Source organism: Cinclus cinclus, chromosome 1 (genome assembly GCF_963662255.1).
Source record: "Cinclus cinclus chromosome 1, bCinCin1.1, whole genome shotgun sequence".
Classification (NCBI taxonomy): Eukaryota; Metazoa; Chordata; class Aves; order Passeriformes; family Cinclidae; genus Cinclus; species Cinclus cinclus.
In genome coordinates, this window is record NC_085046.1 from 105,927,546 (window position 1) to 105,941,033 (window position 13,488).

The 13,488-nt window shown below is 38.4% G+C and overlaps 1 protein-coding gene across 1 annotated transcript; it reads left to right on the plus strand.

Moving 5' to 3' along the window:
- Positions 1-2,903: 2,903 nt before the first annotated feature.
- Positions 2,904-10,377, plus strand: LOC134049059 (histamine H3 receptor-like). Its single transcript, XM_062501240.1, has 3 exons — positions 2,904-3,492; positions 6,009-6,175; positions 8,728-10,377. Exons 1-3 carry the CDS (start codon positions 3,246-3,248, stop codon positions 9,520-9,522), a joined length of 1,209 nt encoding a protein of 402 aa, XP_062357224.1. The 5' UTR covers positions 2,904-3,245; the 3' UTR covers positions 9,523-10,377.
- Positions 10,378-13,488: the final 3,111 nt, after the last annotated feature.

Sequence of the window (13,488 nt, forward strand, 5' to 3'; positions counted from 1 at the left end):
TTTTCATCTTGTATTGTGATTTGTTCTGCTGTTCTGAAGTACACCTTAAACACAGATTTTCTGTTTCTTACACATGTGAACTCCTTGTTATGAGGACAGTGCAACATCTGGAACGATGCTCCATTCCACCCCTTCCCACCAAATAACTGTTGACTAATTGAAAACATGGATTTGTCATCTTCTCCATTTCTGGATTCAAATATGTGTCTTGTATTAGTAATTGAGTTCTGCAGTTTGTTGAACTGAGAGTGGGACTAGAGTCATTCATGCACCAGGTCACTTACAAGTTTAAGATACTCTTTTGTGAAAGGAAAGCTTGGGGTCGAGTGTGTTGTTTGGAGTGCCTGGTCCTGCTGTGCAGTTCCTGATCAGATGCTGGATAGGGGCTGCTTGGTCCTATATAGAGGACTGAACATGGGCAGTGAGCTAAGAAATGTGATGAAACTGCTACAGAATTCCTTTGAGGATTGTTCTGTGATGGTTGGCACAGAAGGAGCCTGTTGAAAATATGAGAATTTCATGTTGCATAGTTAAAGGAACCAGTGAAATAGACCATACAGTCAGTGAGCAAAATTAATCCCCTGTTTTTTTTAAATGTCTCAAAATGGAGCGTCAGAGGAGAAACGCATTTTTATTTTCACACTTTTTTTTCAGAGAGTACATGAGGTGCTGTCTTAATTGTCTTGTGGATACTTTTGGTTAGAGAAGTTATAGTCCCTTCCTATTTTTGCTTGCAAGCATTTCCTAAGTTTAAACTTCCTTTATTCTAAGAAGTACATACAACAAAGGAAAGAGATTATGAAAATTGTCTGACAACAACTCTTTACTTTTTAAATTCTGCTGGGACATTATTTTTAATGTTAAACCGAAGCAACAGTTTTAACCATTTTTGTTATCAAATACTGTAAGGTTTATAAGACACTGCCCACTTGTGGAAGAGTTACAAATTTCATCACCTGGCAAAAGAAAAAAGAAAAGAAGGATAGTAGAATTAATTTATACCCAAAGTACAATTGCCTGTCATAAAAATATGTCAACAAAAAATCAACCATTACCAGGAAAGGGTAGATAGTGACTTTTGTCTTTTTGGCCACTCTGTTGTATCTTTTTATTTTCCTGCTTTTGCTTTGTTATTCTGAAAATGAATCTGGAGTACAGCTGAACACCATTAGCCATTACAGCATTAGATTTTCCTACAAGGTAGTATCAGAATGATTTTTTTTTTCTTTGTGTCTCAAATGTGAATGAGCAGACCAAGAGTTTATATCTGCTCTCTGATTGGGATACCTCATTAGTTGAGTACCTTCTGAAGAACTGCTTGGTGGTTTCACTGCCAAGCCTTTCCTCTAAATGTCCTGCATATATCTGGAACTCTTCCATGCTTTAAATATGATAAATATTAAAAGCCACATTCTTAAAATCTTAACTTTTAAAGTGAAGATAAGTCTTTCTTACAGCAGCATACCAATTCTGGACTGCTAGTAATTTCTTCGTATTGCAGGTAATTCAGGGTGCCTCATACTGTTTTGTATGTGTTTAATGTGGAGCAAAGAAGGAAGAGAAAAGATGTGGCATTTACTTGTGGATCCTTCTGATGCGTTCATTTTTGCTATACATTTATTGCCTAGTCTATTTCATAAAAAATGGAAGTTTAGTAGCTACTTCAATATTTTTCTAGCTAGGTGTGTTCTAGACTGATTTTAATCATTGTCATAGCCATGCATGCAGGAAAATTCTGCTAAAAGCTTAAGAAGTGGATCTCCTGTCAATGTCTAGATGCCTTGCAACACATGGGCTTTCCAAGCGTGGTGTGGAGGACTTGGGTATTCAAGATTTCAAGATTAAATCTAAGATCCAATAAGAAATTTTGAAGCGGGGGAGAGGGAATACAATTAGGCAGCTATAAACTCCTGGAACACTGAGATTTAAGCCATGTGGCAAGGTCAGCTGGCTCTCATGAGAAAAACAGTGAGACTGCTGAATTTCATTTTGAGGCTTCAGTGTGGCTAGCAGAAGAAAGGCTACTTGCATTAGTATTGTATTAGTAGTTGTGCCTCAGTATGTTTTCTGCACTACCTGGACACAAAGCCAAACCAGTCATGGCCATACACGCTGTGAAGATATTTGCATGGATAATAAAGTTTTGCATTTTTGTATAACTGCCATTCAGACATTCAAAAAGCACTTGGCAAACACTAATGAATTTGTTCCCACACAGAGGCAAAGACATGACAGCCAACATTTTTCAAATTAAAGTATTCAGAATTAGACACCAAAGTGTTTTTAGAACCCATGATAAAAATGATTGAATTTTTACAACTGTAGAATACTAACAGCTCTCTGTAAGTGGCTTCATTACTCATACAAAATACAAGCATTTGTGGAAGACACATGATTTTTCCCACCAGTGTGGAAAGAAAAGCCTCATCCTGTTAAGGTTAATTGCCAAGCTTTCATTCTCATTCAGGGAGTCTGTATTTGGTTCTTTGGTTCTGGGGCAACAGCAGCTGGTGATGAGTGGCTGAAGCTGCTGCTAAAATTTTTGAAATTGATTTTAGTGAGAGTTTTGAACTGATCTCTAGGGTTGGACCATTACGGGTTATCTGCTCTGGTAAGTAAGTGTATGAATGCTTATTTATGTCATATCAGCTTTCAGCCCCAGAATCCACAAAAAGGAGAACAACAGCAACAACAAAGTTGACCATGCCTTTAGTCAGCAAAAAGTATAAATATATAAATAGAGAGGGACCAAAGGCTTGCTGAATTGCAACCATGTCAGATAAACGAATGAAATTAAAAAATAGTTTAAATGTTCATTAAGATATGTAAACAGGTTGAAGAAAAAAAAAAATTGAAAAAGTTGTTTGTAATGCTAGCAAGCAAAAGACATGAGGAAGGGAGGGAGGAAAGCAAGGGAGAACCTCAAATCAACCTCCTGACCTCCACAGATAAGAATCATATTACTTAAAGAAGAACTTGCATTTTAAAATACGAGCCTGAAAAAACTCAGTATTTCTTAAGCAGAGGTCTGCTTGAGTTCTGCTTTAAAAGAATCTTAGAAAAACTAGATTTAGCTAGCATCAAAAGCTTTTTATTTTTCTCCACTTGAGATGTTTTTTTCTTTTTTTGGGGGGGTATGCTTATTGGATTTTTGACCTATTCTAACTCCTTATGAATCTCAACATTTTGGATAACTTTGCCAGGTACAACTTCTTTTCCAGGCTGACCTGACCTGGATACCCACCATGCACAACAGCACTGAGGAAATTCCTCATGCGGCTGCGACGAGTAACGAGACTTGGACCACCCAGTCGCCGAGCTCCAAGTTCTCACTGGGTATCCTGATGCTGCTGGCTCTTCTCATGGTGCTGCTGTGTCTGGTGACCATCCTTGGAAACATCCTGGTGATCCTTGCTTTTGTTATGGACAGGAATCTCAGGCATCGGAGTAACTACTTCTTTCTGAATCTTGCTGTTTCTGACTTTGCAGTGGGTAAGTCACCCACTAATTGTGCTAATTGTGTTGTAGGACTCTTAGGAGAAGCACTGCTATTTATTTTCTGTGAGAGAGCTATTTCCCAGCTGTGTCTGGAGGAAGGGTGGGCAATAGTGGAAATTGCATGAAGTGTTTACACAGCCTATTATTTTTCAGAAAATAAAGAATGCTTTGTTAGGTAAGCAGGTAATGTTTAGTGCTGCAGGATAAAGTGCTAGTGTGGGAATTTTCTGGAGCAACAAAGAATGGGAGCTGTTTGTGAAGAGTTTTGGCTAAATTTAGATAGTCTATTTCATTTTGCTATCACACAATACAGGTCATTGCCTGATGTTCGTGACTAAATATGGATGAATGAATGAATACTGCTTTTAAGCATTTTGCTGTACATGCTCTATCTAGTGTAATACCTTAGGAAAATGTGTTTGTGTAGGCAAATAAAAATTATAAATAAAGCAATTTCTAAGAATTTTGATGTTACATGTATATTTAGACATAGGGACATATTTAGTTTTGGAACTTTTGCTTAGAAAAAGTACAATTAAAACATGAGTGTGATGCTCAGTTGGAGACTGAAGTATTGCAATATTCTGTGAAGTGTTGGGTGTCTTCCCTAAAAGCCTTGGTTAAATTATTGAGTGTGTAGAAGGATGGTTTTAAATAGTTGTGGCTATTTAATGAAATCTGTATTCTGACTTGTCATATCACAACCACTTTTTATTTATTTATTTTTTATGTACACATTTAAGAAGTATACTGAAAGAACAGAAGAAACTTTTCTTAAATTTTTTTCCAGTTCCAGGAGTTCTGTCAGGGGCACAGCTTCTAACAGTCCTATCCTTGTGATGTCCATATCTCCTTGTATAATGTTTTGATAACTCCCTGCATGTACTTGATGTCTTCTTCCAACTTATTTCTTCTGCCTTGTTGTTCTGCGGAGCTCTCACTGCCTGGTCTCCAGTTATAATGCACTGGAAAAAAACAAAAAAACAGAAAACAAGCAGAAAACAAGTGGACAAAGTGGTGTTCTCTTGTCTGATTCACAATCTAGCATCATACTGAACAAATACCAGCATCTAGCTGAGAAGTACAAAGTAAATAACTTTCTCTGCGAAAGAAGGAAGTACAGCTTACTTAGCATTACCTACTTTCCACAGTTTTTTTTGTTTTGTGATATTATGTTTATCTGAATGTCTAGTTTTTAATTATAAATTTTGTTAAAAGCTTTGCCTTAGTTTGACTTCACAGTCAAACTGACTTCACAGTCAAACTGATTTGTATTTTTGTACCTACATAATTTAGATTTGGGGTATGCCTTAATTATCCTTACTTTCTTCTTGATCTAAATTGCTAAAAGCTTGCAGAATCATTTGCTTATTCTTTTAACATATCTAATCTAGCTGCTTTTAATATTCAGCAACTTTTGCTTTTCTCTGTGCTCCTGATGTATAGCTGGGTTTGAATAGAGAGCTCTTGGTTCTTAGTAGAGGGAGAACAACAGGAACTGTAAGAATTTTATGGAAATCGAGACTCTAAAGATACTCTGTTGCAGGAATAGATGCTATTATGTAATAAATCTAAAGTTGGAACTACAGGTTTTTTCCTGATGTGAATGTGAAAATCTATGTTTTGCTCAGAAGACCAAGTTCCAGTTGCTCTGTAAATGCAGTGATTGCATTTTTTTGCAGTGTTGATGCTGTGCACTGCATTTCTGCATCCCAGTTGACTGCCCCATTAGTTCTTCAGCCTCCCAAGGCTGTGCTGTGATTCTGTGTAGGGTGAGCACCTCAAAATCCATTAAACTGAGGTCATATTGGCATTTTCACAACATTTGGATTTAACAGCCTAAATTTAGGTAGCAATGGGTGTGGGTGGGTCACTTGTGTGTTCCCTCAGTCTGATGAGGTCCTATAGGTAATACCCTATCAGCTTGCCCTTGAAAAGTGGTTATTATTAAGATTTATGATGAGGAGAAAGTTTAGGTTGGGTGTATTTAATTAACTGTGCTGCTCTCATTAGCCTTTTAATCATATAATTCTAGAATTTAGTCCGAAACACGCATTTTTGTAAGAAGTTAACTTCTGGAACACTTTCCAACACATATGCTTCTAAGAGGATAGAAACATGGCAACTAGATAATTTGTTATAGAAAACGGTGAATTACCTTGGGGGAAAGAAGTTTTTATTTGTTTTAATGCCAGCAGATAACACAGAATAATGTTTACTTCAGCAGGTAGAGCAGTCAACTGCTCCTTCCTTCAGCAGGTGGTGTTAATTGGAGAGGTAACAATGATGCACAATAAACATGATACACCTTTCAGAGAGGTATTAATTACAAGAATGTTACTAGTACCTAGTTTGTAGTAAAGGTTCTTTGGTTGCAGGATGATACAAAGCCTTCCATGTGGCAATTGCAGCCAGTATTGATCAATTATTTATCAGATACTGCAGAAATATTTCTCTGCTCTCATGCAGTGCAGTGCTGAGTGACATGTACGTTTGGTTTCTTTTCACAGGTGTGTTCTGTATGCCGCTGTACATCCCTTATGCCCTGACAGGGACATGGCACTTGGGAAGAAGCCTGTGCAAGTTCTGGCTGGTCATGGACTATCTTGTGTGCACAGCTTCAGTGTTTAACATTGTCCTTATCAGCTATGACCGTTTCCTGTCAGTTACAAAAGCTGTAAGAGTAACATTTCTATTTATTTTTTATATATGTTGTGATTTCTATAAAACTCAGTGTTTCACAGTTAACACTTTAAGCTAAATGGTGCTTTTTTATTTGTACCACATTTTATAGAGAAATGATGATGCTTCAGTGTTACATTGGGACTTAGAGATAGGTCATTGCCTTGCTTATGATTTCAGAGTTTCTCTTGTGCCACCTGCACTAGAAATTATTTAATTAGACTACACAGGAGATAGGAAGGTCCAGGTGGGAAAAAGGTAGCAGGCATGTGGAGAGCTTGGGCTTTGGCCATTAGAAGAGTTGGTGGTGATAAAAACTAGTCAAGGATGAGTCAAGGATGTGCTTAGGCTTGGATAAACTTTGTAAAAGAAGAACCATTGGAGAGACAGTGAGATGGACTGAGTGAAGATCAAATGAGGATATGAATTACTGCAGGGAGTGATTGATATATGCTGACAATGAGCAGTTGAGTGGAAACTGATCCCTTGAAGCAAAAAGAAGAATGAATCAAAAATTTGTGGAGAGGTAAGAGATATTTCTTGAGTGTTGTCATTGTTCTGTTTCAGAAGATATCCAAGGAATCAAGTAAGAAATATTATCATTCACCATTTCTAAACTCTACTTGGTGTTTGGCTGCAGAATCTGAGAATGGTTTGGATTGGAAGAGTCCTTAAAGATTATCTGGTTCCAACTCCCTTGTCATGGGCAAGGACACTTTCCACTAGCCCAGGTTGCTCAGAGCCCCATCCAACCTGGCCTTGAATGCTTCCAGGGATGGGGCATCCACAATGTCTCTGTTGTGTTCCAGTGCCTCACCACCCTCACAGTAAAGAATTTCTTTCTAATATTTGGTCTGCACCTACTTTCTTTTGGTTTAAAGCCATTGCCCCTTGTCTTATCTCTACTTGCCCTTCAGGAAGGGCTTCTACTCATCCTTCTGGAAAGCTGAAGTCAGGTCACCCCAAAGCCTTTTCCTCTCCAGGCTGATGAGTCTGCTTGCTTCAATGACATGTTGCCTATTATACTGGGAGGTTCTCATTTGGGAAGTGCTGATAAAATGTCTAATCACTTTCTCTTCTTCCCTAGTGGTGTGGTTTTTGTAGTTGGCTTTTGCTTGTTTGTTGGTTTTTGTTTTTTTTAAGCTGAAGAGTAAAATATAAGAATCTCTCTATTTAAGACATTAACAAAGCTGCAGAGCTCAGAATAAGAATAATGTAAATTAAAAAACCTCTATAACCTAGCTGAGATCCATGTTTTTGTGCCATGGCTGATGGTCTTCATTTACATGATCACATTCTGGTTTTCTTCTTTAGGGTATTAGGACAGAGTGAGTCTGGGAATGTGTAACAGGGCTGTTATCCAAAGAAAAGACACCATGCTTCCTCATAGACTTGGGATCCACCTTTGCCTCTGTTGCAAAGCTAGCCTGTGGCCAGGTTCCAATCACTCCAGACATAACAATTTGTGAAGCTTTGCCCAGCTTCCTGTTTTCTCCCTCTAAATCAGCTGCGCAGACCTGGAGCTGTGCACTGGAGCTAATATGATGCTTTAAGATGTAGAGGAGTCTGAATCTTCAGGCTACAGATATTTAAAACAGAGAATCCAAACCAATGTGCATAACCCTGCACTACTGCTCTGATAAAAGGGAAAATACCCTTTGTGTGCTCTGTGGCTGTGAAGGTGCCTTTTGTTATTTGTGTATCATGCAGGTGCTCTGCTAATGGACAGTATATGAAGCTGATGAGGAAGGCAGCAGTTTTGAGGAAAGCCTACGATGCCAAATGTTGAAGAGTATAGAGGAAATAAAATTGTCCAGCTTTCCATTAACTTATCTTCTTGTGCTATGAAAGAGGGAACCAAGAGTATGGCTGGGCTGTTACAGGGTGGACTTAGCTCTTGTATTTCCTAATCTTGGATAATGTAATTTTAATTCTTAATATGCTGTCTGGGTAGACATAAAAGCACCAAGCTTTTCAGTAGTGGAATTAACTGTTTACAAGGTAAGTCTAATATTAAAATAGAGTGATTCAATAAGGCAGAGGATGTTATAGTATATGTCTGGGATAGATTTTTCTGCTATGGCAAGAGGAAACAATTTGAAAAATTTTGTTGTCTGGTGTTTGCAGTCTCATGTGGCAACCTGTCTAATATAGAATGCTTTTAGTTTTGCTGGGTATGTAGGAACTCCCACAGCTGCTTCCACTCTCTTCTGAGCCTGGGTTGATGAATCATTTCCTTACCAATTCCTTATTGCTGCTTTACTGTGTGGCGGAAAAAAGCTATGTCCTTTCATACCTGGAAGCCAAATGATAGCTTAGCCATCATAATTTCTGCTCCACTCCTATGCCCAGTATTAAAATAAATCATAGAGCTGCAGTGTAAGGAGAACAAGACTAGCAGTTTTTCAGAACCTTACATAGTGAAGACATTCTAGGTGTCTGGGGAAATACAGAACAAATACTGTATTTGGCTTGATTACGTATGGTTTTGTGACATGATTTTCCCAAAATTTTGTCTGAATATGTGACGTCCTTTTTACCTTGCAGGTATCATACAGAGCCCGGCGAGGAATAATGTCCAACCCTGCCATCAAGATGGTGGCCATCTGGGTCTTAGCATTCCTCCTGTACTGCCCAGCCATCCTGTTTTGGGAGCACGTGGCCGGACACAGCGTGGTAGCGGTGGATCAGTGCTACGCCGAGTTCCTCAACAACTGGTACTTCCTCCTGTGTGCATCCACCCTGGAGTTCTTTGTGCCACTGCTCTTGGTGACCTACTTCAACATGCACATCTTCCACAACATCCAGAGGCGCCAGCGGCGTGGCAGCGTGCAGGACTGTGACTCTGCAAGGAGCAGCAGCCTGTCCTGGAGGTTTTGTGGCTTGTCGAGGCCAGGGGCATCATCTCCTTCATCAGAAGCAGAGGACAGTGTTTCATCACTAACGAGATCATGGAGACCAGCAGCGCTGGCTAATGGTCCATCTCGAACAGAAACCAGTTCTACGGCTCTCAAAAGGAACTTTTCTGCTTCTTTCTGTTCAAAGACTGGATCAAAACTGCAGCGGGACAAGAAAATAGCCAAGTCTCTTGCCATAATTGTCTGTGTGTTTGCCATTTGCTGGGCCCCATACTCTTTATTAATGATTATTCGTGGGGCCTGCCAAGGAAAGTGCATCCATAACTCTCTGTATGAAGTAACTTTTTGGCTTTTGTGGCTCAATTCCTCTTTGAACCCATTTCTTTATCCTCTCTGTCATATGAGGTTTCGTATGGCTTTTCTGAAGATATTATGTCCCAAAAGGTTTGCAACATTGAGATCTGGTAACATGCCTTCTTTATAGAGAGGTGAAAGAAATGTCTTACAAATAAGGTTCCTCTGTTATTTAGTGATACATTTTCATACATATTATTGGCATAAATAGAGGAAAAATCAATTTGTTTACTAATGACATTGTTTGAGAGTACAGCAGAGTTATGCATTGCTAATTTTCAGGATCTCATTTTTGGTTTTGCTGGTATGATGCCAGGTTAATTACTGTCTAGTGCATTGAAAAGAATAACAAGCTTTGCTGGATATCCTCTTGGTTTGTGAGTGTGAGGTATATTTTTTTTCCTTGTCTTTTTTTTTTTCTTTCCTTTGTTTAATACATAGAGCTGGCACTGTGAAGAACTCTGCTATTGCTACCTCCATAGAGAGTCACTGGAGGGAGATACCTATTCTTATATGTGTTCAAGTAAAATTTATGTCCTATTTATGAATCTAAAACTATCATTGAAGAAGCAATTCTGTTACATTTTTAAAGATTATAAAAATACTCACAGAAGCAGTATATTTTCATTTTATAAACTATTATGAGGACAAGAGAGTGCCCTCTCCCTGTTATAATCCTCACAGTGAGCAATATGCAAGTGAATGGGCTGCCTAACCTGCCAGTTCTATCCTTTTCACATTTTAATGAGGTGTTGCAGGACAAAGTACATGTAAGTTAGTAATTCTGGATGATTTTCAAAGAATGATTTTTTCCATGCTAAGAGAATTTTGACATTGGTTATCAAAATGGTCAGACATAAATGGTAGTTATTCTTTTCACCTGTACTGTTTTTTCACCTGACAGTGGCTGCCTCTTCAGTCATGTTTAAATGATATTTAGTGCCAAATCTGTGCACTATGTGATTGCCCAAAAGATAGGCCGGGCTTGGGCACATGATCACATTCCTGTTGAATTAGCAGAGCAAGCAATGCTAAGTTCATACTGGATTTATGATTTTGGCTGGCTGTGCAAGAATAGACAATAGCTTCTCCTGTGTAAAGCTTTGCAGTGCAAAGATATTCCATCAAAATGTCTGGAACAAATTTGATCTGACAGACTGATTTTCATACTAGATAAGTTCTTTGTGTCCTGTTACTGTGACATTATGTGGATTTTTTTCTGCCACAGAACAAATATCAGACTGAATTTTCTCAATTAGGGAGCAAGGGCAATATTCACTGCTTGAGAATGAGGTTTACAGAGGTCTGGAAGCTGATACAGAGATGTCTTAAGCAGCTCTTAATAAACAAAGCTGTTGAATGTCCAGTGCTGAAAGGAGTGAATAGATGTGTTGAAGAAAGCAATGAAGCTTGATTACACCCCATTCCATTCCATGTGCCAAACTTACTTACCATGTGTTAAGTTTTGCCACTCACCAAGAAGGCTTTCATGGATGGGTAAGTGAGAGTCACTGACTACATCTTTTTCTCTCCTTTTATGTAATTTTATTCCTCTTTATTTATAAATATAAAAATGTATGAAATGTGGAAAGCGAAATCTGATGCACAGAACAATGAAGAACAGTAGTCAACTTAAATAGTTTTTAATCTAATTTGAAATTGGCTGTAGAAGTGTTGCCATAACACAATACTCCTTTGCAAACACAACTCAAATGCATGGAAGCAGCCTAATTATAACACAAAAGTTGATGGCTTTGAAGAGCTAGAATGTCTTTCTGTTCAGAGGTCTGGAACTGAAGACTTCACTTGCCAGTTTTCACACTGCTGGAAGATTATCTTTCACCATTCATTCTTCTCTATGCTTCCTTGCCTCACAAGGATAGTGTTATGGATTGTGAGCCTAATTGCTAAGAGAGATGCAGCTTCAGGAGGAGGTCATTGATTCAGCACAGCTGTTTTTACTGTCAAAAGCTGCGGTGCTGGCATAGATTTTGTGGGGTTTGTTTTTCTGTGATGCTTAAAAGATCTACACACACACACAGAGTTAAAACATTTATAGAGTAGCTTGTGTACTAAACATCTGTTAAATAGAGAAACTGAAGATAGGCCCAAGATAGAAATATATTTGTTTGCTTTTCTATCTCTATGCTTTTAGTATAAAAATTCAGTTTGCATTCTGTGCTTAAAGAATGTGTTGCTCATTTTTGGAAAAATAGCCTATAAAATTATTGACTAGATAAAATGAGTCCATGCTTTGCAGTGCTGGAAGACTAGTTAGTCAGGGAATTTGCCAGGCAGAACAATCTGCAGCAAACTTGAAACAACTTAACATGATGAAGCTACTAGGGATCAGTGCTTTTTAGAGTCTGTGTTGCACACATAGTGTTCAAACTGTTTTCTCACACCATTCCTGCATATTAGATGAATTTGTTGTATTTTTCTAATTATTAAAAATTTTGCTTAGTGCTCCCAGGATGAGTCAAACACTGGGTTGCTGTGCTCACAGCTTTGAAGCTGTCTTGGTCAGGGTGGCATCAAAAATATTCTCCCTTGTAAATCGTAAATCAGACATTTTTCAGGGTTACGGTAAGATACTTATTCAGCATTTGTTCTTACGCCCCGACTAAAATGGATGTTTCTTGCCAAAGGGTTTTCTAATCCAGGTCTCTCTAATCAGTCATTCATTCATTTCATGTCCTTGAATATCCTTCTGTCTTTGCAGATGTTCAGTAGGCCTTCTAAATACATGGTGACAGTGGCTATGCAACTTTGTGGACTCCAACTCAAACCACACCAGTTTTTTTCTAATCTGACCCTCTCAGATAATAAAAGAACCCAAAACCCTCAACAAATAAAAAATAATTGTTGGAAGAAATTGTGGTTTTGGTTTTTATTTTTATTTATTTATTTATTTATTTATTTATTGTTTTGCTTTTTTTTAAAAAAAAATAATTAATTAATTAATTAATTAATTTTGTTTTGTTTTAAAATATTTATTTATTTATTTATTTATTTATTTATTTATTTATGGAACAAATATTGAACCCTAATGATTCTCCTAATGTCCATGTCCTTTATTTTCCAAAGGAAATACCACACAGACTTCCCCCTGAGTGCCACACAAGACTATGATTAAAACTTCAACATTTTATTTATTCCTTAGTTTTAAAAGCAAATTACTACATTCCCCTTGTCCACAAATCCAGTAATTTTATCAAAGAAGACCCCAAGTGGTTCAGGTATGATTTACTCTTAGTAAGTCCATGCTGACTGCTCCCAGTCACCTTCTCCTCCTCCAGGTCCTCAGAAATACCCTCCAAGAGGACTCACTCCATTGTTTTCCCAAGGACTAAAGACAATCTGACCTTTTGTCTGTGTGGCAGCATTTGAAGATCATTGTAACATTTGCCTTTCTTCAGTTGTTGGGAATCTCCCTTCATCTCCATCATCATTCTAAGAGGATAGAAATGGGCCTTGCAAAGATAGTAGCTGGTTCTCTTGATAGCCCAGTGGACTCCATGGACTTTTATGGGTCAAGTCCCCTCAAGTAATCCTGCTTTATTCTCCCCTGCTTGTGACAGTTGTCATCCTTTAACTCATTCACTAAGCATGGAGGAAAGGGAGACCTAGTTAATGAAGAATGAAGCTAAGGAAACACTGGGTACCTCGGCCTTATCTGCACCTGCTGTCACTGGATCACTGGTCCCATCCAGCAAAGCACCTTTATCTTCATTATTCACTATTTTGTTGTTAATGGGGTGGCTGAAGTTCTTCATGTTGTCCTTGATATCCTTTACAAACATCAACTCTCAAAACAAAAGCGAGATTTTATTTTCCTCACATCATTCTTATGTGGTCAGGCAATGTTTCTAAATACCTCCTTTGTATTTCGTCCCTCCTTTCAACTCCTTCATGCTGCCTTTTTGCATTGTAGTCTCCAGGGTTACCCACTGTCATGATACATCTGCTTGTTTTCTTGAGAGCAGGGATGGACTATTCTTGTGCAGGGAGGTTGCTGTCCTTAGAGGCCTGCAGCTTCCTTGAGCTCCTTGTCTTTTGGGTCTGCCTCCCATGGGATTCCCACTACCACTTTCCT